Here is a 27,041-nt window from a genome sequence, read left to right as displayed (position 1 = left end):
TGCATGAAATAATACCGACACTGGGATAATATTTCTTCTCTGCATCCATCCTCTAATTAGTGCAAATTTTAACGAGATACTCGCTACACTACATCCCTCAAAAAAGGGGTGAAGACAAAAAAGCTACTTGTACTCTGAATTTATTCATACGTCCCTTTTACTTCCTACTCACTCCCTTCAAAAGGTGGCCTCTTTCGCACTCGTTTATTTGCATTTAGCTTTTCACCTTCCAGCCCTTTCCATAGAGTCAGCATTACTTTGAAGGTTGCAACATACGTAGCACCTGAGCTAAGGACCAAACTGGAGGGTCTCCGTCTTTTTTTCTGTCGGATAAAAATCCCCCTTCCTGTAACAGCTGCTCTATTATCTCCACGTCAGAAGCTATGTTAATGGACAAACTGATCGGAAGCTAGAGGCGTTACTGAGCTCTGCTATTGCACAAACCCGTAGCTCGAAATCAAATAATGAGCTGAATTTCTTCCACTCCTTCTCTCTTCTATTCGCCATCGTTTGCAACGAACAAAGGACAAACGTCTCGTCTTTCTGATCGTGAAATGTTTTTTTTTTCCAAACATGAAGTATCATAACTCTAAAATAACAGTGAAAAATTCGTTTAACAATCGCAATAGTCAAATTATCATGGTGTTCCATCTCTTTTGATGTCCATTGGTTAATGATTGCTCGATGAGGGGGAAAAAAGGTAGAAAATATGCATCATACTTATGCGTGTTGTATCTGAGGCAGAAAAATAATACCTATAAGTATACGTGGGTATCCTTTGTTCAAGTATATCTACGTATGATCTGCCTCTGCTAACGCGAATACACTATCTGCTGACTTCCCTCATCCATCAATCATCAACCAAGCTCCGATGAGATAAAAAGAATGCTTAGAAGCATTAGTGATACTCTAAGGCAATCGTATACACTCATATAGTTTCGGATACTATACCATGTGTTCTTATACCTTTACATCGCATAATACGCACACGTGCACATAGTATGTTCTTAAATACGCAATCGTCAGGCGAACGAAAATTCACGATCGTCACTCTTCTCGGTACTCTCCTGGTGGGTGTATGTTTTACAGGTATTAGAAAGCAAAACTATGACAGTTGTAAACAAATTTTTCTTACATAAGGATTTATATGATGCGATTTTTCTTCCTTGATAATGTTTTATGTACACAGAGTGAGCGGATCACTCGTTAGTTATTCTCGAAGGCGTACGTCTGACGCAACGCTGACTCGTACTACTTCCCCATTCTCGCATGACTTGCCGATTGCCGCCTCTCTGCTGCTGCTACGCGGGCTTTTACGTTTTGATTTGTTTTGCAAATGTTTGCCTCAGCTGCCTCTTGTACTTTTCTGATTTCTGACTCAATGTACATAACTCCAGGGTGAAATGCCAAAAGGTCCTCTGATACGTGATTCGGAGCTCCGATTCTGAGTACAATACGTGCCTGGCATTTCAACAAACCCAACTCTTTTTAATAAATGTTGGTTTCTTATTTGCTGCTGTTGATGAATTTATATTCCTTTTTATTGTTTAGCTTTTTTGGCTCTCCCAGAAAAGTCGCGAGCAGCTGAAACATCATCGTATTTTTTCTCTTCGTCGTTTCCGGCGCAGCGCCAAGAAAATTTTCACCAGCCCGAGTTAACATTTAAAATTACAATTTTCCAGGTTTGCCATACCATTACTTTTGGGAAGTAAATTGATTTTCGCGATCCCAAGCTGCTGTATGGGGGAAAAGCGCGAAACATCATTCAAGCATATACTGCTGCTGCTGCTTGTACAGGCGCCGCTCCGTAAGTGATTTCCGGCTGAGCGAACGGGTGACTGACTGACTGGCGCTTCAACTTGTCGCTCGTGGTGTTGGGCTCGAGATTTCATTCCCCAGTTTCGTGAAAAGTGGACTGGGAGTTGAGATCTACGTTTGCATCCACACATTTACCGCTACAAGATAAACCTATCCTCAATATTGTGCCCTTGAAAGATATAATGGGGAAAGAAAAATAATGTCAACATCTCCACTTGTCACTACGGTTATCGATGATAGTTGTTATTTGACTGCTTTTGAACTATCACGTGCTCAACCATACCACGGAGATTTGTTCTTTTTGTTTTTTTGAAATGACTTTGTTAGTTTGCGTTTTTGCGAGTTAATCAGCGTCAGCAGAAACTCTTAGTTTTAAACTTATTTTAACACTAGTCAAATGAATATCAATAACTGATGGTAAAAAAATTTCTGATTTTCTGGATAAATTTGCTCTATTGATATTGAAAAAAATGATGCGAACAAATGAAAATGGAACCTTGAAAATAGTAGGCAATTAAGAGTTAAAGATGATAGAAAATAACTCAATGTAGCCAATATCCTGCAAAGAGACCTGGATTCCCGTCCGTTTTTAATTTCGCCGCGCAGATGTGATAAAAGAGCCTCACGTTTGGGCAGTTAAGCTGCGAAAAGGAGAGAAAAAAAGTGACAGATGAAGGATCGGCAGATGGAAGGGACGGGGATGCGTAATCTGAGCAAAATGAGCGAGACGTGCAGCTAAGCAGCGCCGACAGCGTGTCAGGCTCTTTCAATTATTTATGTTGGCAGGTAACTGCATGGCCAACTAGAGAGAGACGATTTGGCCACGATAAATGGGATTGAATTTTCTTGCTCCGATACCATCGGGGCTCTTTTGAGGAGGTAAAATATACAACTGTCAATTTGCCTCTGCTAAAAGAGTGACGTGATATGGTCAGGGATATTCATGGCTCATCCTTTGCTCGGAAAAATTAAAGCAAGCTATTGCTATTTTAATTAATTTTTTTTTGTGTCTGTACTTTTAGTTATTCTATAATGATTTCCTACAGCTTCTTTCAGGATTGACTTCAAGAGAAGAAAAAGGAAAAGTAGAGTAATGGATATTCATGATTTGATTGCAGGTGCGAGGGTGGATGGCTGGAATTCGAAGGTGGGCCAAGGATATGTGGACGTGACTTACGACTGCATCAGCCTATTGTACTTTTCTCCGACAAACCAGAGCCGATTTTGCGTGTACAGTGAGTATTTTGTTTTTTCCTTTTTTGTTTTTTTTTACTATTTACCAGACAAAAAGTATAGTCACTAGTAACAAAGCATCTTGTCCTTTATCGCTTATTTAACGATCACTTGGTTGATGCAAAGACAAAATTAGTCATAAAATTTAAAAGAAAACCCTTTATCAGAACGTCCGGAACAAAACTATGAGGAAGGAAAAGATGAAATTTCTGCAGGACAAGTTTTTCATATAAACTAATCACGACATTTAGCTGACTCGTGTCCTGGAAGACAAAAGGGGTGGGACCAAGCCCACTTGGCAACGAGGCCAAAACAGTCGGGCACAGCAGCTGCGGAAACTTCAGTTCAGCGGAAACGCAGTCGTTGTCGTCGTCGCCGCTCGTCACGTTGATTGAGATGCAGGGCAGCTCTCTCTCTCTCTTCCACTCCTTCTTATCTATCTTCCTCTGTATTTTTTTTTTTACCCAATCCTCGTTTTCTCCTATTTTACCAAAAAAAATACCAAGATTGAAACGAAGTTTATTTCTTTCTACATCGACATTGTTTCTCCAGAAATTCCAACTAAAGTATACTTGAATTTATTGTTGCACTCCCAGAGAAACATTATTAGAAACGAAAATTATCAATACATAAAACAACTAAATTTCTCGCATATTGAAGCTGCTCCTATTTCCCAACTCTACTTCCCTCCCCCTTGCCTCTGCGTCCGTTTACTTTTCTCCTCCCTTTCCTCATTTCTCTTTATCTTTCCGTGCGCGTCTCTTCATCCTCCTGGCCGTTCTTCTCTTCGAATTTCTCTATCGGAAAGTTGCTATATATTGGAGCGAGAAGCGAGTGCTCGCCAAGACGGGCTCATTTACATTCTTATTAAATTGTCCCGCTAAAATTACGACAAAACTTCGTGGCTGCGCTTATTTCTGGGTAAAGTCCTCCCCTACCCCCTGAACTTCCTGTATTTTTTTCCCAACCACCACTTCTTTTCACTTTTGACTTTTTCCACTCTCAGCTCTGCTGTTTTTTTATTTTCTTGACGCAATACCTCATTTATTTTTGGATCGAACCTTCAATGCGATCGTAGGATAAGCAGTTATTGCACAGAGAAATACAAATATCGTACGGTTCTTGCGTTAAAAATAAAAATAAAAATAGAAAGTAAATGGTATTAATAATTCAGAACGGACCGATGCTGTGGGGATAAAACGATAAACACAAACAGCAAATAAGCGGCGCCTCTGTATTACTTGATTACGCGGTAGAAATTCAATATCGCAAAGGATCGTACTCGAGACAATCTGATTATCCCTCCCTTGTATTTTTTTCCTTCGCTCTTCGTCTGCGAACCCTAAACTCAATCACATTTTTTTTTTCGCTGACGGCAAAGTGTTTTTTTTTCGGGTGACGAGTCGTTACTGCATCAGACTGTGTATGTATACGTTTTTTTTTGACCCTTTGAAGTGTTGGGATGCAGAGGTCGTAGCAAACATTTTTTCGTACAGCCGAATAATTCAACCAAATAACCCTCGTCCCAAAATATATATAAATACACAAATATACGTTGGAGAAAGTCAGCTCCAGAAGACCGATATGTTACGTCCGACCCACCAACCATATTTATCCGTACTTTTACGTACACCTACGTATGAATTTTATTCGTCTCACCAAATCTATCAGTCAGTATGTCTCTGTATACCCCCGGGAGATACCCCCCATAAATTTCACGGCCACTGGCGCGTAATATGTGTCTCTCTAGCTCGAACGCCCCTCGTATCTTTTAAAATTTTTATGCCGACACCTTGCTGCTACATCCATATCGATACATAACACGTTGCGCACACCAGTGACTGTCGCAAGTTAGGATGTGTGTGTTGGAGTGTTGTAATTCCATTTTTCAATCTGATGTATGTAAATTAAATCGTTACATTTTCACTGGTACCATGCTTGCTTTGTATACGACCATAGCGGTCATTCCGTACTTTACGATTTACACGCACCGAGAAATTTTTACAGGGGTAAGTTTTTCTATACCAAAATGATGCATTGATGAACAACGTTTCTCTGGTTATCTTTAAAATGACTCTATACGTTTATAATCCAAAGTTTTAAGGAAAATAAAATTCAAACCAATTATCCGTTTACGACTACACTTTATATTTGCTGAAATCCACGAAAATTCGCCTTTTTGCCTTTTTTTTGTTTCTGAAGACTGAAAACTATTAATTATCTCTTCCCATCCATTTCTTTTCTATTCTGCGTGCGTGTAATCACATGTTCTACTTTAGATTAATATTTTTGTAATTAAAAACATTCAAATACTTACCAATTAAAATTTCGGTCATCCAAACTAATTAATAAATATTAAGCTCCCCTTTTCTCGTCTCGCACACTCGATTGAACGCCCACCCCCTGATTTTACACTCTTCAAGATCCACGTGACTTACTCGACGCACTTTGCCGCGAAAATTACTCGGCTTTTCATAATTGCCCAAAGCACCACCAGCCGTAGTAGTCGCCTCAAGATCGATGGTACACCCTCGCGCTAATGTTGACTTTGGGAAGAGCGAAACGCATTAGCGCCCCCATTACAGCGGATCTTACGCTTTCAAGCTGAAATGTTCCTGGTACCGCCCTCGGTATAAATTGGCCCCCTTTTTTCACGCTGCTACTCGTCATACCTGCACTGTAATTAATTTACCGATTAATTGTTTCAACAAAGTTCTTGACGTCGTTCTTCGTGTTGATCGAAATTAGTAAAAACTAAAAATTGTTTGTCACCCCATATCCCGCACACTTGGGACCACATTCAATTTTTTTTGCGCTATACTTGCACACAGATTGAACGAAGAATTGTACCAAAAAAAACTGACTGCTAAATCTTATTTTCAGAAAGAAGCTCCTTTTATTGCTTTCGTGGCAGCTTTCGCGACGGCTTTCACCCTCCAATTGCACCCTTTTTTCTTTTTTTCCCTTGCCTTCTTATTCTTCGAGTCTTTTCACCACGGCTTTCAAACAGCTACTTTTTATTTAGGTTATCTGTATTTACAGTCACCTGACAATTTTTTATCATCGTCTCAATTAAAATCATCACGAATAAACTCGTTACTTTAATTCCTCGTACTTGAGATATTTAACAATAGTATAGTTTTTTTTTTTCTCATGAAAACCTTTGAATACCATATGAATGCGTATGTCTCTTGATCTCGAAAAGAGAAAGTGCATGCAAATAACTGACATTGTTATAGAGTCTTACTTACGGAACATAATTAATTTTTTTTTACTGTGACTGCACTTTAAGAGACTAGCAGGTTGCCCCATCAATTTTATGTCTCAAAAAAATAGCATTTATTATAAAAATACATGATAGAGGTGTGAAATGAAGATGTAAAGAACAGATAGAATATATTTGAATGAACGAATTAAATTTTTTTTTCAGTTTACGTAAAATTTCTTGTATTCGCATTTTTACTCATGACTATTTGGATGGAATAATGCTTGAATATTTCACTAAACAAAATCGAGCTATTAGTCAAAGCGCAGTTGATAATAAAAAAGTAACCTTCCGTGTACAAGAACACAGAATGTAAACAAAAGTTTACTAAAATGTCATAATGCGTTCCTTTCCCCTTGGCTCCTGCATTATTCTAGCGAATAATCATTTTTTTTCAGCGTCACCTCCTTTCGACTGTTACTTTTTTTCGTTCGCATTAACAGTCGTTGCAATAGAGACACGCACTCTGGGCACGAAAAAAGACTCCACCTCGCCGGCATGAAAGTTTAATACCATTTACGCATCGCTGACGAGAAAAATCCTTTTCAAGTCAGGCAGCTCTTATCCGTAGGCGCGATCTCTTCTTCTCTGGTTTTTTTCATGGTTTCTTTAAGCTCAGCCCCCCCAACCTTCCGACTATTAGAGTGTCTTTTTTTTCCACCGTCAATAGAGTGCGTCTAAAGTGCAGAGTCCCCATCATTTGCAGTCAAATGAAGCGAGATGCAAAGGATACGGGTTGTCGGGGAAGGAGCGAAGAAACTGAACCGAGCGTAAGAGGATCTGATATTTGCAAGCAGATTTCCTTTGGTCCTGGTGCCGTCTTTGTGCTGCACAAGCACATATTCTCCTTTACGGGGGATTTCCGAACTTCTAGTCCTCCCACGAGGATAAAGAGGTATCTCTTACTTTTTCTCTTTGGGTATTATATATCTACCGAGGAAATTTTTGGATTGCATTTTACAATTTGTTAGTACGAGTTAATAATTGGACGGCACACCGTGCACCGATACGTGATTTGAATTTTAATTGGTTATTCAGATTGGAGGTAGAGATAATTTCATGCACGTGTGCGATTGAAAATCTAATCGGTTAAGTGGTGCAGGGTATGCATTATGCATGCTCTTGTAATGGCTATGCATGATATCTGCATCAAAGTAGGATCCCTTTGCTTATTTGGCAGAAACAAGGAGGATAATTTAATTCATTAGGTATACTTTTTTAAAGGAGATTTTTTTCTAAAGCTTTTCCGATAAAAAGAATACTCAGGATGCAGGAATAGTACATCTTTTTAGATGATATCTGTGAAATTGGCTTTGCACTTATTTCTGGAAAAAAGGATGGGTGAAATGAAAAATGGGAGGAAAGGGATACAAGATTTTGGTAATAAGGCTCCCCACATAAGAGGTGTGAAAAATACCCATGAAAGTTACTTCGAGGTATGAAGAAAGGAAAATTAATACGAAATGCTCCGTATTGACATTAATGATCAGAATATTCAGAATTTTTGCTTGCTTAAACGAAGACATAACAAGTAAGTTTGAATTTTGTTTTTAAATTATTATACCTTGGTGTTAAAAAGTAGATATAGAGAGTATAAAAAATAAAACTCGATGAAAAAAAGTGTCCTTTTTCGTTAGTAAAATGTGAAAAAAGACTAGTAAAAAAAAAAAAAAGAGAAAAAAAATTCTTCAAGGGAGTCCGTGATATTCCATTATGGGCGTTCTTGTCTTTAATAATTCCTAGGCAGACACTTTTTTCCGATTCGCTGGGCGAGGAATCCTGGACTTTCTCATTCCATTAACGGGCATTAATCACATTATCGAGGAATTTCATCTTGAAAGCTTTTCTCATTAAATCGCTACTCTTAATCTCGACGCGCATACATATCCCTCCAATATACACAGCTGCCTGAAATCTGATGAAGCTTGATATTTTATCGTATTTCCTTTCTAAAAAAAAAAAAATCACTCAAAAACAAATTGCTTTCTACTTTTGATTTCATCTTAAGAACCCAATCCCACTTAATGGAGTGGAATGGAAATGCCATTTTAAAATTCGCATGGAAAAATGATGCACTCCCATTCACTCGGAAGCCACGAAAACTTTCCTCAGCTGCATTCACAATTGATAACAGTCGATATCCACCTCATCCAGCCAATACCATTCACAGCGGGAAATTAGCAGTAATCAGTGCGCCTCTTCCATATTAATGCTCACTCTCGCGTAAAAGGGATTTCGCGCGACGGAGCGAATTCACGAACTCCCCCCCCCCCCACTCGACTAACGCACAAACTACCCTGGCTCATCTGCTCATTGGTATTCCGAGAAGCTGAACTACTCCACCCCCCCTACCCCCCCCAGTCACTGCACGCACACAAGGTAATTAAGATATCCGAATGCGCCGAGATAACGAGCGCTCGTCCTCCTCTCCGATTCGCCTCTTCACGCTCGACGTCTGCGATCCATCTAATCACTCGCTATGTGCACCCTCTGCGCTGATTTCGACTGACTTGCCCTCCAACTTCGTTAATTTTCCAGCCCGGCAATCGTACCTGCCGATAATAACCCCATTCTCCGACCCCCTCCCTTTTGATTTGCCGTCAATTTTAATTGATTTCGAAACACTGCCGAGCAAAGCAATCGACGTCGATCTTTCAGCTACTCGGTTGAAATCTAGAAAAAATGTGTCATTAAACCACACCGCCTCGTTTTTCCTTGAATCAGTTCAACTGCTTTACTAGGAAGCGTTGAGTGTGCTCGAGCTTTGGCGTCAACTACGTGATCACCGATCTTCCTCGGACGTCACCGTGAAATGTGGGAGGTAGAGAAATTTTGAGAAAAAAAAAAGGGGAAAGTTTTGGGGGTAAGTGACAAGGGCAACAGCACCCGCCACGATAGAGCCGGGGCTGATGTTTGCAATTAACGAGGGCAAATATCTCTGCCTTTCATCGCGCTACGGTCTTTTCTGTTTCGGTCGTGTGCCTGGCGTTGACATGAATTCCGAGCTAGCCCAGCAGTGAGTGTTAATGAGCAGAGCCCGGGATGAGGAAGGGGAGGGCCTCGGTCGCTTTTGAAATATTATCGTCGCGCATTACACGACGTCGCTCTTCCTCGCTCCCACCCTGGCTTTGCTAATAATGAGCCGGGGCCCGGCTTGCGGCCAGCAAGCTCGCGCAATTTTCGTTTCGCGCTTACGCAGGCGTGGATTAATCATTCCTTATTTCGTCCCCTTCCACTTCTTCTCTTCGCTCTTTACAATTTTCGCGTGGGTGTGAATTTTTAGTACTTTGTGCCAACAACAATAATTAACGTTGGTACCGTACTAAATCTGCTGTTTGCAACGGCGGGGAAAGGGGAAGGCAAAAAATTTAATGTACACCGGAGTGGAGAGGAAGAATAAATAACCAGGAAATTCCAGGCAACAACACTTGAGTGCTTCGTGGCTCTGGTTTGCTTTTGTTCTCTCTCGCGCCTTTTTTCAACCCCCCCCCCTCCATTGCACTCCTTCCCCAGTGCACCGAGTTATCATTTTCGTTTTTTATTTTGCTGGCTGGTACTCGTCCGCGAGTTGGAAAAACTCGGTTGTTTGCGAAAACTATTGATTTATCGATAATTGAAAGGAAATTAAGTAAAAAATTTGTATAAAAGGGTTACTGGTTTCTCTTCAAATTGAATGAAAACTCCTATCGAACGGGTAGAAAAATTTTTGACTCCAGTAATAACCATGTGTTTCTGATCTCTGATGGTATATCAAGTTATTTAAGAATCCAGAAAGAATTTTACTACATCGGTTGGCAGAGTAACTTTCTTTTTTTCGAAATCCATGTAAACAGTCTAAGGTAAATTTTTATGTATATTTTGAAATAAACAGCATTAAAGCTCGTTAAAGGAAGAAAGTTTTCTGAAAACAGTTAGTTAGAAACTGTTGATACATACGAAGATGTAGAGACCTGATGTGGGAGCTAGAGATGCTTCGAGGAGATTTATACGACGGGCAAATGCAATTATACAAGTGTAACATCTGAACTCCGACTGCTATAAGACCAACTTGAGTAACAGTATAAGTAGTGGCAAGAATTTCACTGCATTTATCTACCTCCTTAACTAAATAACCAAGTTAAATAAACTGGTGTTAAATTAAATAGACTCCTTCCTACTGGCATTGGATATTTCTTCTCCTGATTCTCATTAGATAACATTGTTTCCTTAACTTCTTCTCGGCAACTTCTTCTCTGTTTGTTTTTGTTGGAGCTTTTTGTTTATGTGTACAATCAAATTAAAGATAATCATAAGCAAGTAGAACTTAGTTAAAGTTATAAAACTGAAAACTCTTCCTATGTCTGACCAAACTCGTATATTACTACTTAGTAGAATAGATCATAAAAAATCCCAAGTCATAAGTGCTTTTTACATTCTCTGTTACAATCAAAGTTGTTTTTCTTGGATTGCAGTTTTTTTTAAATTTAATCTTCTATGCTCCAATAAGTACAATAAGTAGTAATACTCGAGTTTGGTCTGGCTCAAAAGACAATCTACAGTTTTATCCAAATTAAATCTTTTGATGCTTACTAAATTCAATTTTGGGTATGGTTTTTTATGCACAGGTTAACTCTAACGAGTATCAATGTAATGAGGATGCAATTAAATGTTTTATTCACAAGTAGTAAAGTATGAATTTAGTTAGACATATCCAGTGTTGTATTGAGTGTGGCTGACTGAACTCAAGGATTACTACTTAAACTTAATAATTGAGGCCCAAAGATAAAACAATAAAATTAAATATAAGCATCAATAGAGATATTAATGAAACAAATGTAATATAATGGTAATGTAAGCTCAATTCATTAACTATACAACTATAGGCCAAATTACACTTCATAACCATAAAAATACCATGCGCTAAGTTTATGTATACTGATATTTCTGGTAAATTAAACAAATAATATAAGCGACGCACACACATAGTGCCCTCGAACAAGTAAAAATATATATCAAGTGCACGGACTATTGAAATTTCATGTATATAATCTGCCTATAAATATCGATGAACGGAGAGAAAAGGTCGTGGGCGAAGGAGGTACCGCTTCCAAAGGCGATACGGCATTTTTCATTCTCTCGCAGTTGGCGAGCAAAAGCACACACGGGCCATTTAGCAATGAAAAGAAAAAAAAAAAAAAAGAGAGAAAAATATATACACCAGCACGAACAAAGAACGAGAAAACGTCAACAGCTCAGCGCACAAGTGCGCGGGCATTAAATCTTCCGAGGAGCTGCTGTTCGCCCATGATAAATATTTCAGGGCAGTGCCTTGGAAAAGAGAGGGGGGGGGAATATATTTCTAGATGGGCGCACGCACTGCAGGCGTGGAAATATTTATCGCCCACGGCACGCTGTGGTGCGTATAATATCTATACCTCCTGAGGGCCCCGTCGCCGACGATATTGAACGATGTGTCACACGAGGTCACAGTCATGTTGTTAAAAGGTACGTCCATGTGTTTCAGGATAAACGAGGTTACGGAGAGGTCACTGGTCTACGCCTTCTACAGCTTTGCGTCCACCGCGAGCACGTCAGTCGGCTGGCCGGCCAGGGGTGGCAGGCAGCTACCCGATACCGGTAAGTTTTCATTTTTTTCTCCCAAGTTTTAGCTACGTTGTTTCACTCTTCTCATTGCATTTGCTTTTTCCCCGCACCCAAAGTCTCAGATACTCTCGCACGTATTAAATTCATCGATATACGTTAAGCTTCCGTGCCCATTTAAATTTCCCAGACAAAGCCCCCAATACCATCCGATCGGGCCAATAGTATACCTATATGTACATTATATTGACTATGCACCTCACAAAGGCTTCCGCGAATTTCCGTAATTCTCCTTTCTCGTGATCGATTCAAACGTCGGCAATTATTCATACCACAGCCAGCGATTTCTTGCTCTCTATGGTGATTACCGACGCCTGTATCGCACACCTTCGTGATGCCGTGTAAAATCGCATGAGCCAAGCGTGTGACTGGAAATGCATAAGCACAGTAGACTCCATACCTTGGCAACGACAAGGAGATTAACGCACAGCTGCTGAATTCAATACTGCATTTGGACGAGTGATTCTCTCCCTATTTCCGATGTCGTATATTGATATAGCCGGTCGTTCACTCGGTCCCCATGACAACCTTATCTTTCGATCGCACGGCAGAGTCTCGCGTGTAGCTAACATTTTTTTAACTTCTTTTCTTTCTCCACCTCTCCCGTCACCTCTGACGTTCGTGTTTTAATAATCATGCATGAAAATACCGGGTGAATGTTTTAGTTAATTAATCGTCTTTATTAATTTGCTTTAGAAGCATGAATAAATAGCACCATTTTTTGCTTTTTTTCGTCCCTTTGGATAAGTAATTGAACTTTTTTTCTGTACTCTCCAATTGAGTTTCTCCCACGTTATCCTCGGCTTGTTTTCTTTCATTCCGTCTTATATACTTGACTAAATATCTGTACCAGCGTTTTTTCGATTTCCACACTAAAACTCGCGGGAAAAGAGAAAGGGAGTCACGTCGATCGGACGATACGCCTGACCATATATTGACTATCACTACTTGCAGCTCTCACTCCTTGTTAAAGACTTGCTTCGTGACATCTCACGACATTTTTTCTCACTGCATTATTTAATCAATCCCCTAGTTTTTTAACAATGTATTTCTGAAAACTACATTTTTCAATGTTTTTTTTTATTTCACTCAGCTTAAAAATACTTAAATTCTGCTGATTATTAATTTTTCATAGCTAAATAAAAATTTACACTTGACAGGAGTATATGAGTTGTATGCGGCATCGTTAAAAACCAGCTTGAGCCGACAAATAAAAGGAAGCTCGTTGAAAATTTCAAAAGCTTCACAAACGAGTCGATTGTCTCGTTCACCTCGAAAAGTGGGTCACGCGACATTTCAAAGGCCGGTATCAAGATGAATAGGGTCTAGAGCATACTTGAACTTGCCTTCGTCCGCACCAAGATACAGTCTGTCCCGCATGTCGGATTTTGTGAACAAAAAAATAAAATAAAATAAAATAAAATAATGTAGAATAAAAAAACTCGTATGATACACCAGGCACATTCGAGGAACAATCCACTAAATACTTCCTCTTACCTTCGCCAGTTATCCACGGAAGTACACCTCCGCACTTCCACATTCCGTGTTTATCTCCTCTGTATTCCCACTTACCCACTTTCCAAGAAGCCGAGGTGGTCCTCGCTTTCGTGCACGAGAGGATAGCTAGCTCTTAATTATGATACTACCGTTCGCCAACAGCAACAGCACGTGTACCTTATCCCTCACACGTTCTCCCATCCCCTTTCTCCCCGCCTTCCTATATGTGTTTCCCACCGTTGTCCTTATTCCCTTCCTCGCGCGTCTACAATATATAACTATGTACCTCCACTACTCCCGAACGCGCGTGATCTTTGCCAAGTTTCTCCTCGATTGTACCTACATGTTTCACTACTGTACTGCTGGCTGACTTTTCGCCGTAGAGTGCCCTACGTGAGAGTTGCCTGTGCTCCCGTTTCTTCGTCTACGCTTTACAACCAACGGGGTGACTCGAAATTTGTTTTTATTTTATTAACCGTCTGAAGTAGACCTATGCAACTTTAATTACAATTATTTCAACTCAATATACGGGGATATTGTAAACGCATTTATGTGGAAGAGAAAAAAAAAACCGATATAGATTTGTAAGCCATGAATTTCTGGTGCTTTTGGGGGAAAAAAATTTAATCGCACACTGGTTTCTCGTTACGCTCGGCGGTTCTCGATTATCTCGAATATTATAAGGATGTACGGTACGGAAGACGGAGGGTAAGAAAGAGAAGGGGATCAACTCGGGGATTTTCGTATGCGCGAGACGCGAGAGCCGTGGCTCACTCTCCGAGACGTGACTCTGGCAAATCTTTCCCTTGGCTCGCCTCCCTGTAATATTCTCCTGCTTCTTCCCTTCCATGTACACCTCCTTCCACTCGGCTCGCGATGGTGAGTGACGTTCGTTTTCCTTTCTACTCCCTCGGCTGGATATCCCGGATGAGATTCCGATTTCACTTTCCAAAGCAGATCTCATTTTCAATTTGACGCGAGCACGCAGCTCCGAGATACTTCGCGCAATAAATGTACGCGCTGTGATTGACGAAATGGTTATTAGGAATTTCTTTCCCTCACCTGGGCATGGCCATTAATTAAAAAAAGTAATTCAAACTCTCGTGTGCTACTAAACACCGACTTAATTGTGATCCGTATAAGTTGAGCGACAGATCAATTTCCATGATAAATCGATCGAACAAAATTCTCCACTACGATATTTCCCAACACGTGGTTTTTACGTCTTTTTCATGAACTAATCGTACGCGCACTCGTGACCCTTGGATCGAGACTTTTTTTGCCTCGGGAAACGCGTACCAAAGTACTCGCAGTGAAAAATAGTGGAATTCCCGAGAGGAAATAAAATCAGAAGAAGAAGAACGAGGGTAAGCACACGTGCGATGCGAGAAAACTTACCACTCGGTCCGACAAACAGATCAATAAAGAAGCTCCGCGGTCGATCCGTCACTTTCCTTTCCTCCGACGCTTACTTCGCCCCGGCGCAGCTTCGGCAAAGTGTAGCGATGAATCATCCCGTACCTCCAACACCTACAAATGGGTAAAAAGTGCAGTTATTTCAACAGCTTTGCTCTCTGTCGTGCAAGTAGAAAAAAAAAAAAAAAAAAAAAAAAAAGAAAAACACTCGGCACATTTCTTTTCCTGCTGGTTATTCCCGTCTTGACTCTATTGAACGTTTATTCTCTCCCGAACATGAATGCAGTTGAAACCGCATCTCACAAACATACTCGACTCGCCGACACTTTTAGCAAAACGTAGAGATGCTTTTTTTTCTCCCAAATGCCGCAATGCCGTGGCGCGTGACGGAGCGCTAAGTGCTCTCGGTTTTCTGTAGACATCCAGAGGCCACTTCGGCAATCCGACAAATAAAACCTCGTTCACGGGTCTTCGCCTTCGATCGCGAGAAATATGGCACCTTGGCCAATCTCTTTTTTTTTTTACCTTATTCGCCTGTCATGCGGCTTCTACACGGGGGTATGGATTCGTAGATTCCGTTCTAAGAACGAGAGTGCTTTTTATGTGCTTTTTAGTATGGAGCAAAAATTGTTATTACAGCCTATAATGTTAATAATATTCCCTTTGGAATTCAAGTTGATTATTTTATTTGAGATTTACCAATTTCTTGGTCACACTTTAAAACGCGTAGCTTTTATGAAATGTCTCCAAGGACTCTCAGGTTTTGGCGTAAAAATGAACGTTCGACTTTTACATATTATCTCGCATTGTTACATTAGCCATTTTTTTTAACCCTTCGACTAGTAGATTATTACGTGACAGTTTTTGGGGCATTCCAAAATCATAAGACGCTCATACTTAAAAAAGTTTTTTAATCTCATGCGATTTATAGGGAGTCAGAATTTTTCAGAGTTCCTTACAACTATGCGAGTAACATTGCACACGTGCCGTCGTATGGTTTGTAGTTTCTCGGGGATATGTGAAAAATTTTATTTGCACGCAATGGTTGGGCTGCCCCGTTACGCGAATATCCTTGCAAGAAGTGCACTTAGAAGAAGGATGCGGGAAAATTCAATAAAAAATTTCGTAGAGAATCCCAAATGTGTATATTTCGCGTTAGCTGAAATACGCTTCCAACTCCGCGTAGTAACTAAAAATGAAGAAAAAAAAAATCGGAACATAGGCAGCAGAGAAAAAAAATCGAGTTCACGCAGAGAGGAAAATTTTTGTTCTTTTTCGGTGTGCAATCGAAATTTCGTACGTCTACAGTGTAAAAAAACGCTGACGGCCGAGATTTTCAAATTTCCATATCCACGAAACTACGAAAGCCTAAAGTACGCGGATGAGTGAGAAAAATGGGGGTAGTATCGCATTGAAAAAAGGTGCGGAAAAAGCTCAAAGCCCATTCGATGCTATACTCTGCGAGGCCCCCTCTGATTTGCATGAATAATAAATGCTCGCACTTGAGTTACTTTTTGTCGCAAGCTACGGCCTTTCCTTCCAAATTTCCGTAAAATACAAACTTGCTCCTACTACTATCGTGATTTTGTTGATCTGTTAATACACACGGATTTTTCAAAGTATTGATCTCGCAGTATGTATGTGGAGGGTTTTTTAACTTGTGGGGTTTTTTTCTCTTTGAAGATGTAATCAAATCAAATTCTCAATCAACTTACCTCATGTCTCGTTCAATAGGCATATATACCTAACCATACATCATTATATTTTATTTTTTTGTAGAATGCGATTGGATTTACGAGGAGCACCAGTGCCACAGGGGCTGCGTTTTAGCGAGTCCCGGATACCCAGGCCTGTACCCGCCAAATTCAAGGTGTCGATATCTCATTACCTCCAATCGAACTGTCACCATCAGCATCTCCTTCACTGCTGTTTTCATGCCCATGACGTGAGTATACAGTTTTCCGTAAAACTTAATCTAAATAACTCGATTTAAGCATCAATAATATAAATCCGCATTAGAGTCAACTGATTAGCTCAAAAATGTGCTTTTTTTTTTTTATGACTTCCACCACACTTTGGTACAGATGATCTTGTAATTGTTTTAACAATATAATTTTTGCTAAAAATGTTATGTGTTATTTATGCTAGAAACATTTTTTTCCGACAAATTTCATCTACAATTCTGGTAGTTTGAAAAAGAAGTCAATTTAGAAAACCAGGTCGAATAATTTTAGTATTTTATTTTAAATGCTTCATAATAAAATTTAAAAGTATGATTAAAAATGTGATCAACTATTGCCTTGTTAAAGGTGACAAATAAAAAAAATTTTCATCAGAAAAAATTTCCACTCTATCCCAAAAAATCCTCTTGATCAAGCCAGTGCCGATAATTAATCCTCCAATGTTTGCACGCATTCGAATTCCCGGTGCTTCCGATAAATTCCATCGCAGCACTCAAGATTATAATAATACTACGGCAAGCAAGGGGGACAAACGGAGTTTTGGGTCTCGGAAAATTAAATTCCTCGCCGCGAACGACAACTGGATAGGAGGGGAAGATAGGGAGTAAAGCTAACAGCGGAATTCCAAGGGGAAAAGATTCCTCTCAAAAGTTTGTCGGGCAGTGGTGGCGAGCAAATATTTGATAGCCCATGGATTCCTCTTTCACCCCAAAGTCAAACATCTTCGGGTCTACGTTTCCAAGCCAGCCAGAATTCACCCCCTTCTCTCATCTAGTTTTACGATGTCCTCGTTTTAAGGCCCAAAGTGATTCACTTTTCCTCTTTGCAGCGATTTTTGACTATTTGATGAAAGACTGAATCTTAATACACCACCCTATCTATCTCCCCTTTCTATTCTGAAAATTTTCTTGCGTCAGGTCAATTGATTATCAAAATGAACAAAAAAAAAAAAAAAAAAGATCTATTACCACGTGCAGCTTAACGAGCAATTATCTGCTGTACGCCTTCGAAGTATTATTCAACGCGCACAAAAGAACAGTGAAGCAAGACAAGAAAGAGCTGGTGTCTAGACACTTGGGGGGGCTAATGATCGTTAGCATTGCACCTATTTCTCCTTAAAAGGACTCCTCGCGGTAGTGGAATCATTATAAAACACACGAACACGATCTCGTGCCCACAAAGATGCACTTCTCTCCCACGCAATGTGCCTTCCTTCCTGCTGGGGTAGGTATATCTGGGGTGGAGGGTGAAGGGGAGGGCAATAAAAGCCAGCCCTTAAAAGGGTACGCTAGTACAGATGGCACACGCAATATTGCCGTACTGTATCTGGGGCTTCGCTTGGAAGGTGAAATGAGCGTGGGAAGAAGAAATAGACTTTCAAAAAGAAGAAAAGGGCAAGAGGTGAGTAAACAAGGCAATCATCGAATGGAAGATGTGCGAGAAAAATGCATTCCACGCAAGAAGACTTTGGTCTCTTTTGTCTGTGTATCTCTTTTTCTTCTGACTTACCATGTTATGATCGTGGGCAGTTTTCTCCTAATCAAGGGAAATCGAGTGAGCATAATCAGCAGAAACAGCCAATATTCCACGGACTGGGTAAACAAAGTATTAAAACGGATCTCGGATCTCATTTTCCCTATTTAACATGATTCCTCTTCTCTCTCACGAAAATGTTTACACGTCACAAGCATACATGGCTGAAACTGTCAGCGACTTTTTATCAACCAACCTGTTTTTTGACATCCCGAGTGCTTTTTCCTCTCGAAAAAATTATCGGAGAATTTTCAACGAAAGCCTCCACGACCCCTCCACAGTCCATCAAGCCAAAGGGATAGTACGCCCTTGCCACCGAGCCATCGAAGCTCGAACGCCAGTACGGATGGATAAAGAAAATCCACTGGAGTAAAGGAAGAGGTAAATGGTGTACCGTCGAGCGAAAAGCAAAACCAAAAGCAGGAGGGTGGACGAGGATTTCCAGCCAAAGGAAGACGAGACCCACAAGGCAGAAGGAAATGAGATGTGACGTGCTCACACGCGTCTAAAAAGAGCATATTTATCTTCTTACGTAAACGCATCTCCGAGTAAAAACTCTGACAAATCGCACGCCCAGGGAGGAAGAAAAGAGGAAAGGCCGAGATTGCACTGTCGCCACTGGGTTTTTGCTCCTACATCTTGGGAAAGCAACTTTTACACGCATATTCGTGTCCTTCCCCACGAGATTCGACCCATCTGCCACCCACACACGCAAAAAGTAACGCGTATCAAATTTTAACGAGGCGAGCTTCATTACTACGGCCCAAACGCTTGAGTGTCCGGTTAAACAACGAGCGAAACGAGCGACAGGCAGATGGGGTGGTGGAAAAAAAATTCGATCGTAAAAACGCGATATGTATACGAAAGGGGGGTGGAAAGTTTGATATCGATGCAGAGGCAGCTGTCTCATTATCCTGCGGGTGGTAAGTATTGGAGGGAATTATTCGCACCGAGTCATCGTACATCTCATACGCGTGAGCTCACGTACTCAGCCCCGTTCGAGCGCTGAATTGGAAGTATGTTAGCCAAGAGCCCAAAAAAGGTGCCGCGGCCACGTTAATGAGTTCCAGATGCAAGAGAAAGATACCCCGATATAGGAGAGCGGGCTTTTGGAGCTTTAAAAATGAGTTCTCTTTATCTCTGCCCTGTTGTTATTGTTTTATTTGTTACCCTCGAAATTTATCCTGAAAAATCTTACTGCTTATGGTACCGTGATTTTCCCTGACTCGACAGTGTGGGTGTATGCGCGCAGAAATATTTGCTTTCCAATGGGTTCAAAATTTATTCGGACCCCAGCTACGGATCGAAAAAATGTAAACAAGGTACAATTGATGCAATGGAAAACCACGAGAGATCCATAGCGTTGCTTCCAACGGTTATCGGGGGATGATGAATAAATAGAAATTGCCGGTGACCCACGCGTAGGGAATAAGATTGGAAGAACTGCTTTGCGGGTACTCTGACTATATTGATTTAGTCGCTGTGGTCGACACACCCGTATCTTATCTGGCTCCAATAGATCGGTACTGCAGTAAAAGGAAAAACAACGATATGTTGTGTTGCGGTCGCTCGAATTTTCATTGCGAGTAAATGATTTGATGATTCATTTTTTAATGATACAAATAGCTACGATGATACGGCGACTCCGACGTGGATTGGATTTTTTCGAGTTTATTCAGGTAAAGTGGCCACCCTACCCATCAACCGACTAAAAATACAGCAGCTGGGCGTGCTGGATTTAATTTTTCTCATTTCCTCGCAATAATACGGGACAAATAACTCCTCGATTCTTTCTACCGGAGAATTTTCTCCAACTTCATAAAGATCAAGCAAATAAGCCGTGGTTTTTCTTTCTTGTATATATTTTCCAACATCTCTTTTGTCTCGCTATTGAGTGAAAGAAAAGAGAAGACTCCGTTGGGTATACAGCTGCTTCTTTTTATCAGACAATGGGAGGATTGCACGTTTCTCATTTAAAAGCCCCAAAAGGTGTGAGTACGGCGAGACCACTTCCTTTGTACAGAGGCAGGAATGTCCTTCGCTGCTCCAGTCAGTCCAGGCGAGAGGAATAAGTTGCCTCCAACCGGTGCTGTGGCAATATTATCATCAACACCTGGAAGGGGACAGGGAAAATTAATCGTCCTTCCGTACGACGCTTCCGTTGGGGAATCTATTTTATCTTGTTATCTGGAAATCGGTGCTGGGATCATGTTTACGGGGCTAGAGTTGCCGTCGCTAATGGCAATTTCGGTCTTTTTTTCTTCCTCTCATGGACTTCATTTTTATAATTGACGTATAACGATACCAGTACAAGAAGATACATGATTCGACCATCAAAACCATCAAAAAGTACCAGGCTTCGAAAAAAAAAAAAAAAAAAAAAGAAACGAAAAAGGAGCAACCAGCTCGACATAAAAATATGCTTCTTTTTTTATCTTTATCATCTCCTTCCACGTTCTCTTTTTTTCTTCAACCCCCTTTCACGCGCGATCGCTTTTTTATTAAGCGTAGACACTCCACATCGAGCTCAAACGCAAAAAAAAAAAAAAAAAAAGTCGTTCGATAAAAATGAAAGGAAAATAATAATAGTAACGACGGGCGCACAAAACGCTACCAAGATAAAAAATGAATGGGAACCCCGAGTGGGCGTGTGAAATACAATATCCTCGGCCGGAATATTTCATCGAGTATTTATTAGTTTTAGATTTTCCGCGAAAAATACGCGGCGTTGTTCATCCAAATTATTTCGGAGGTGTCCGAATTTTATTGCTCTTTCAGTTTTCAATGGTTTATGAACGGTATATATTTCGTTGGCTCGGACAATGTAGATTAAATTCTCTTACAACAAAATTATAGAAGAAAGAAAAGCGCAAAGGAGATTTCTTTCTCTCTCATGCACCACAATTTCCTCGTACGTCGTAGGTACTGTACATTTTTTTTTTTTTTCTAAAGCCTCGGCATCTCCTTGAACCTCTGTATCGCCCTCTCAAAAGAATTTATGCGGCGTTTTATTAAATTTAAAAAAAGCTGTAGCTATTTTATTAAAAACTCGAGAGAAGGAAGCCGAAAGGGTGAAAACGTGTCCCTTCACCGCACCACTGTATGAGAGAGCTTTTCATGCTCCTGGATGGCCATACATTTTCCAGATTTTGAAGGTGGTGTGAGAGACAATGTCGAGCAGCCGAAGAAAAATGCCCTGCACAAGGGCAAGGAACGCAAAACAACAACAATGTGGTTGGTAACAGAAAAATATGTGCAACGGCTGAACCGAAAAATGTGCTCTCGGGCTTTGGGAATTTCCTCCTTTCGACTGTCCTGGTCTGCAGAGTCACTCGCCCGTTCTCCGTGATTTTTGGCCCTTTTTCTTTTTACAAGCATTTAAATTCTGCGCAACACAACACTTGTTGTGACTTTAGAAAAGGTCTGACATGAGATATGAAGCAACGTAATAATTTTTGCAAAAACACTTGTTCCTAAACAGTAAAGGAAAAAGAAGAAGAAGAAGAAGAAGAAAGTGTTAGTGGACAGTAAGGGTAAGACGGAAGAAGGGCCATTTGTCTGTCAAAAAGTTGAAAAGTCCTTTGCATTTTCTCTGTCTTACTGAAGAGGAGGTAGATGTATCTCGCAACACTCACCTGGTCTAACAATTTCGTCTGAACTAGTATTTTCTCGTGCTTCTCCCTAAATCTGTGCTAGTCTCTTCTCGACCGAGTTTATTTGCCTGCTTGGGAAGAAGAAAAGCAGAGCCTCGAGATCTTGGACCCCGGTAAACTTGGGGGATGGCTCGTGGGTTGGTAGGTAAAGTCGAGTGGCCGAGCAGACCTGGGGGAGAAACTTTCCGAGGGTGGGTATCTATACTTTGGTGGGGAGGAAGTGCATTTAAAACTCGAAAGTGTTGGGGAGAGCTCGCGGTAAATAATAACCAGCCAAGAGAGGTACATGTCATAGTGTGCAAGTGGAGTGTGTATACGTGTATGGCTAAATTAAATGGCCAACTTTTTCACTCCCTTTCTCTCGCGTCACTTGTTGCAAGCACTATTTTAAGTAAAAGGAGAAAAAGGGGATGGGGTCGAGATGTCAGGCGATTGAATCCGAAGCTGAAGTGAATTTGCCTTAATTTTATTCAATATCCTTTCCCTCCCCCGAACCACACGTGCAGTCCCCGAATTGAATCTCTTTCTTCTTGTTTATCCTGTACCCTCCTAGCCCCCTTTCCCTAAAAATCGCAGGTCTCCGATTTGAGATCCCTGGAAAATGACTATTTTCTTAGCATCTAAAATTCTTTGATTAAATGATCATATTCATCAAACACACCTGCAAAGTCATCATGTACGAAACGAGAGACTATGAAGAGAATCTGTCACTTCCATACGTTTATTGGTCGTTCCAGTCAGCACAGGTGATCCATATTCCACTGAAACGCCCAACGCAATAGTGCCCTTGCAAAGCCAACAAACGAGCCACGGGGCAAGGATCGATTCAAGTAGGGGAAAGGGGGTGGGCGTTATTTTTCCTCCCACGTGCACAGACGTCCAGAGCAGAGTTAGCGATAACTTGAAAAGCGAAATTTCCCACCCACCCGCATTGTTTTAAGTTTCTTGTGTATGCACGTATACATGGACCCCCAAAGGCGCGCGTATGGCTGCGTGTATACAAACGGGGAGGGTTTGCTCTCGGCGCGTTTAACGAGGAGCATTATGCGTTTGTCACGAGGCTCTGTTCGGCTCGGCGTTCAAAGAAGCCCTTTTATCCAGGTGTTTCAAAATTCGCCAAACTATACGAAAGCCAACTCGTATATATGAATACAGGTCCGCGTGTGCACAATTGTAAAAGCCGACTCGGGAAATTTGCCGGTTGCGTACCGGAACGCGTATACAGGTACAGGAGTAGTGGGGATTACTCGGGAAAACTGCTAGTGGGAGAAAGGACACGCGCTGCGAAACCTCGAGTTGTTTTCCCGACATAATTGAGCATACGGCCAGAAGTAACGATAATTTTTCAAGGTGGTTCAAAACAACAGGGTTGGGGTGGAAGAACGCGCTCAACTTGTAAGAGAACAACTGATCCAAAATGAATTGTAGTACAAATGACCAAAAACCTGAAACCTATGGCAATGGTATGGAAAATAGTAATTTTAGCATCGCGATTGAATTCACGGCTGTAGTTTGTACGTAGTGCAGATCTCCCATTTTCACCCCGTTCGTGATCCGAAGGTCGACAAAGACACTTGGGATGGCCATTGGGGTAGCGAGAGACGCAATGACTAGAAAGTAATTAACGTTTCCCGGGATGTTTGCTCTTTACCTGCGTCCCGTCTTTGGGGAAACCCCCTTAAATTGCCTTTCACCCTGAGCAGGTAACGCAAGGGAATGTAATTATAATTCACAGCCACAGAATGTAATTACATGGTGCTTGTGCCGGTAAAAGAGCTGTCTCTGGTAACCAACTGAAAGGCAAAGCCAGATGATCCCTCGTAGGTTTTGCAAAGACGACGCGGCTCGTCGTGTGTTTCGTGTATGTATAGGCTGATCCGATTGTAGATGCCGGTTTTCTCTCGTCTCGCATCGAGCCACGTTACGAGACAACTGTGAAAAAATACACTTCCACGGAGTTTAATCCTCGGTCCCTTTCAGGATAATTGCAAATTTAACGTAATTTAATCCAATCCACCGGGGGGTATTAAATCCTCTGCTTTCATCAAAGTATCAACGCTCCCTGGCTCCAACAGATTTCCCGGCAAACGAAGCAGCGGAAGATTATACATACTTTAACAATTAGACGCGTACATATATATTTCTCCCTCGAATCGAGGGTGTAGTATAATACAGTGCCTCGGCAGCAAAGCTCGCGGTGGAGCGCGAAAAGCTCCTTCCACCCCTTCTGGCCTGGTGCGCATCATTGGCCGAAGTAATTAAAGTTGAAGCTCGCCTTTTGGTGGGGGGAGGGGAGGTTCCATGGGTGCATAGTGCACAGGTAGGGCGGACTGCGAATTAGCATGCATTATTCTGCTGCCTCTCTGGGGTGCAATTACGACGGAATTGTCGGGTTTGGTGTCTTGGGAGGGAAAGGGTGCATGCCGGGGCTGCTTGAGACGAAACAGGTGGTCGAGCGGCAAATAAAAGTACACCGGGTGCGCGTGGGATGATGAATTGCGAGGTGAAAACGGGTGACTAGACGAAACTACGGAAAACAAAAAACAAATCGGTCTTTGATCGCGATCGCTGAAAAAAGCGCGAAAAAAATCAGGAAGCTAAAAATAGAGAGACTCCTGTCGTTGAATGATTCTCAACGCCACGCTACAGGGAAAAAAAAAAAAAAAAAAGAGAGTTGAATTACCGACGCCGTCGGAAGTAAAACAAAGCAAGGGAAATGCAAGCGAGCGTCGAGCCGAGCACTTTTACTTCTTTGTCTGCCTTCGTTTTCTGGACCCTTGACGCCTTTTTTTCCTTCTTCGTCTCACCTCGTGCGTGTAAAGGTTTGATGTAAAAACTATACGGAAGGAATTTTCGAAAATTCAGCCCCCGAGAAACAAATAGCCCCGAGGAAACGTGTGGAAAATCGAGCTTCGCGGTCATAAATTAATTTCCACTCCGAAGGTAACGCGAGACCGGCTCTAATTTATGCCGCTAATTTGTTTTAATTTTGCAGCTGGGCGTCCGAAAAGCGGGAGGAACTACGCCGGGGCATTACTCATTACCCCCTACATACACGGGCAGCGGTAACACGTCCGCGGATGAAAAAGCCCCCCGTCGCGCTGCGGGATGGAGACAGTTTCCCCCTTTGCAGTGGCTATAACTCGTTTCTTAATTCCAAACCGCGGAAACTACCACCACCGTCATAGGGTTTTATATAGCGAAAAAAAAAAAAGAAGACGAGTCAGTGGATGGAACCTTTTCCGCGTCTTTCTCGGTCCGCCTTAACTTCCTCCCCACCCCCCCCCCCCACCCCCACATGAAATACAACTCGTGTTCCGACACAAGCTTCAGAGATACGAAATTACGGAATGATGAGCAATTCCATATGGATTAACTGGTCGCTTGCACTTGAAGTTCGTAGATGACTGCGGTGTCTTTCTCTTCTTTTTTCCTCCTCTTCTTCTTCTGGATTCAAAGTACATTAGCGAGGGGGATACCATGGACTGTGTATATATGTATACTGGCGTATAAACGATGGCTTCATCTCTGCCATCGGGTCAAAAATGCAAATGTAAAGAAGAGACCCTTTCCCAAAGCCTCGAACGTACGGCTTCTTATATTAAAGATAATTCACTGCCCCACGCTTTTTGCTGTACCTACGTAGATTTGGTTTGGAGACAGACTGTCTGAATCACTTTCAAATTAGTGGCCGAGAGTTTTTCTGGCGATGATTAACGCAACTCGTGACTATAGCTTATTTGAAGTTTTTTTTATTCTTTCTCAAACTTTTCTTCCTGTTTTTCCTTTCACTGACGAGACATACGATGGTGCATAGATTCACGAGTACTAAGGTGTTCGATAGGGTTTTTGTCATTTTAAAAAATAGAAAGATCAACAGAGATAACAAATGCATTAGCCCTGGCGTAATAACGCACGAGTAAATGCCGAGTAATTATGGGTTTAGGTTTGTGCGTTATGGATACACATAACGAAAGTTATTTTAAATCAATCGTTTCAGGGAAAAAAAAATACTGTTTTCGTAAAATTTTCAACAGACTTTGTTCAATCGGATCTATAGGTGCGTGTCACTTTCTTTGAAATCAAAATATTTTCTCCATAAACAGAAATATCTTGAAAATGTAAGCATAAACCGCAGGTAAATTGATAAATTGACTTTCCAAGGAGGGTGACAATCAAAATCTTTAAGTTCCCGGGTTGATCGTAATTCGTTCTATTTGAATAACATAAACTAAGGAGAAGGAAATTTTATTTCACCAAAAATCATTTCTACGGTAATTAAATGACGACTCATTACATGACGGTAATATTTAACTGTACCATTACGGTCAACTATGTTCAATCGTTATCTCGGTATGCCCGTCCATTCCATGATTTATATTTTTTTAATCGTGCATTTCTTAAATTTATTTATTTATTCATTTAATTTTCCTACAGGCAAAAAGTATATCTATTTACGTTTAACTGTATGCTATTTTATTATCTACAGGTTGTCTTACGCTGCCTTTTCTAAACTTTTCTCACAAAGTTCACGTCGTTTCTTTTTCAGCAATTTCTCTTTGCCACCTTCTCTCTGTTTTATTTATCTTCTCGCACCCGCACCTCTGCTCCCATCTTAACTTTGTTCCCCTGTTTTTTTTTTTTTGTTTTGTCTTTTTTTTTTGTTTTTTTTTTTTTTTCGTTTGTGCCCCTATTAAGCTTCCGTAAGCTGCGAGACAATTACAATTTGTCTTCTGTTTCCCTTGAACGCTCCACAATCTCATTTATCGAACTGTACACACTATTTTCATTAAAAAGTTTTCTTTATTCAACTCCACTTTTCAATGACCATTCGAATTTTATATTTCGCAGGGTACACAGAAAAAGGAAAATCTCTTGGTGAATAAAAAAAAAAAAGTTGGGGGAAAAATCTACAGCAGAGTTTACTTTGACGAACGCCTGCGCGCGCTGTTGTGCATACACATACTCGTCATTGTTTTTTCGAGTTGTTATCGATCTATGGAACTGTCGGCTTTTCTCTTTCCC

At 41.1% G+C, this 27,041-nt stretch overlaps 1 protein-coding gene across 1 annotated transcript in view; it reads left to right on the top strand.

Moving 5' to 3' along the window:
- The window catches only part of LOC106647465 (uncharacterized), a 76,638-nt gene that overhangs the window by 32,225 nt on the left and 17,372 nt on the right, over positions 1 to 27,041 (top strand). The window contains exons 4-6 of the mRNA XM_089588677.1: positions 2,937 to 3,053; positions 11,820 to 11,932; positions 16,649 to 16,814. Coding sequence (XP_089444803.1) covers positions 2,937 to 3,053; positions 11,820 to 11,932; positions 16,649 to 16,814 — 396 coding nt within the window. The remainder of the gene's footprint in view (positions 1 to 2,936; positions 3,054 to 11,819; positions 11,933 to 16,648; positions 16,815 to 27,041) is intronic.

Source organism: Copidosoma floridanum, unplaced genomic scaffold (assembly GCF_036245765.1).
Source record: "Copidosoma floridanum isolate Cflo_tuat_1 unplaced genomic scaffold, Cflo_Japanese_pri ptg000007l, whole genome shotgun sequence".
Taxonomy (NCBI): domain Eukaryota; kingdom Metazoa; phylum Arthropoda; class Insecta; order Hymenoptera; family Encyrtidae; genus Copidosoma; species Copidosoma floridanum.
This window is presented reverse-complemented; position numbering and strand designations above follow the sequence as displayed.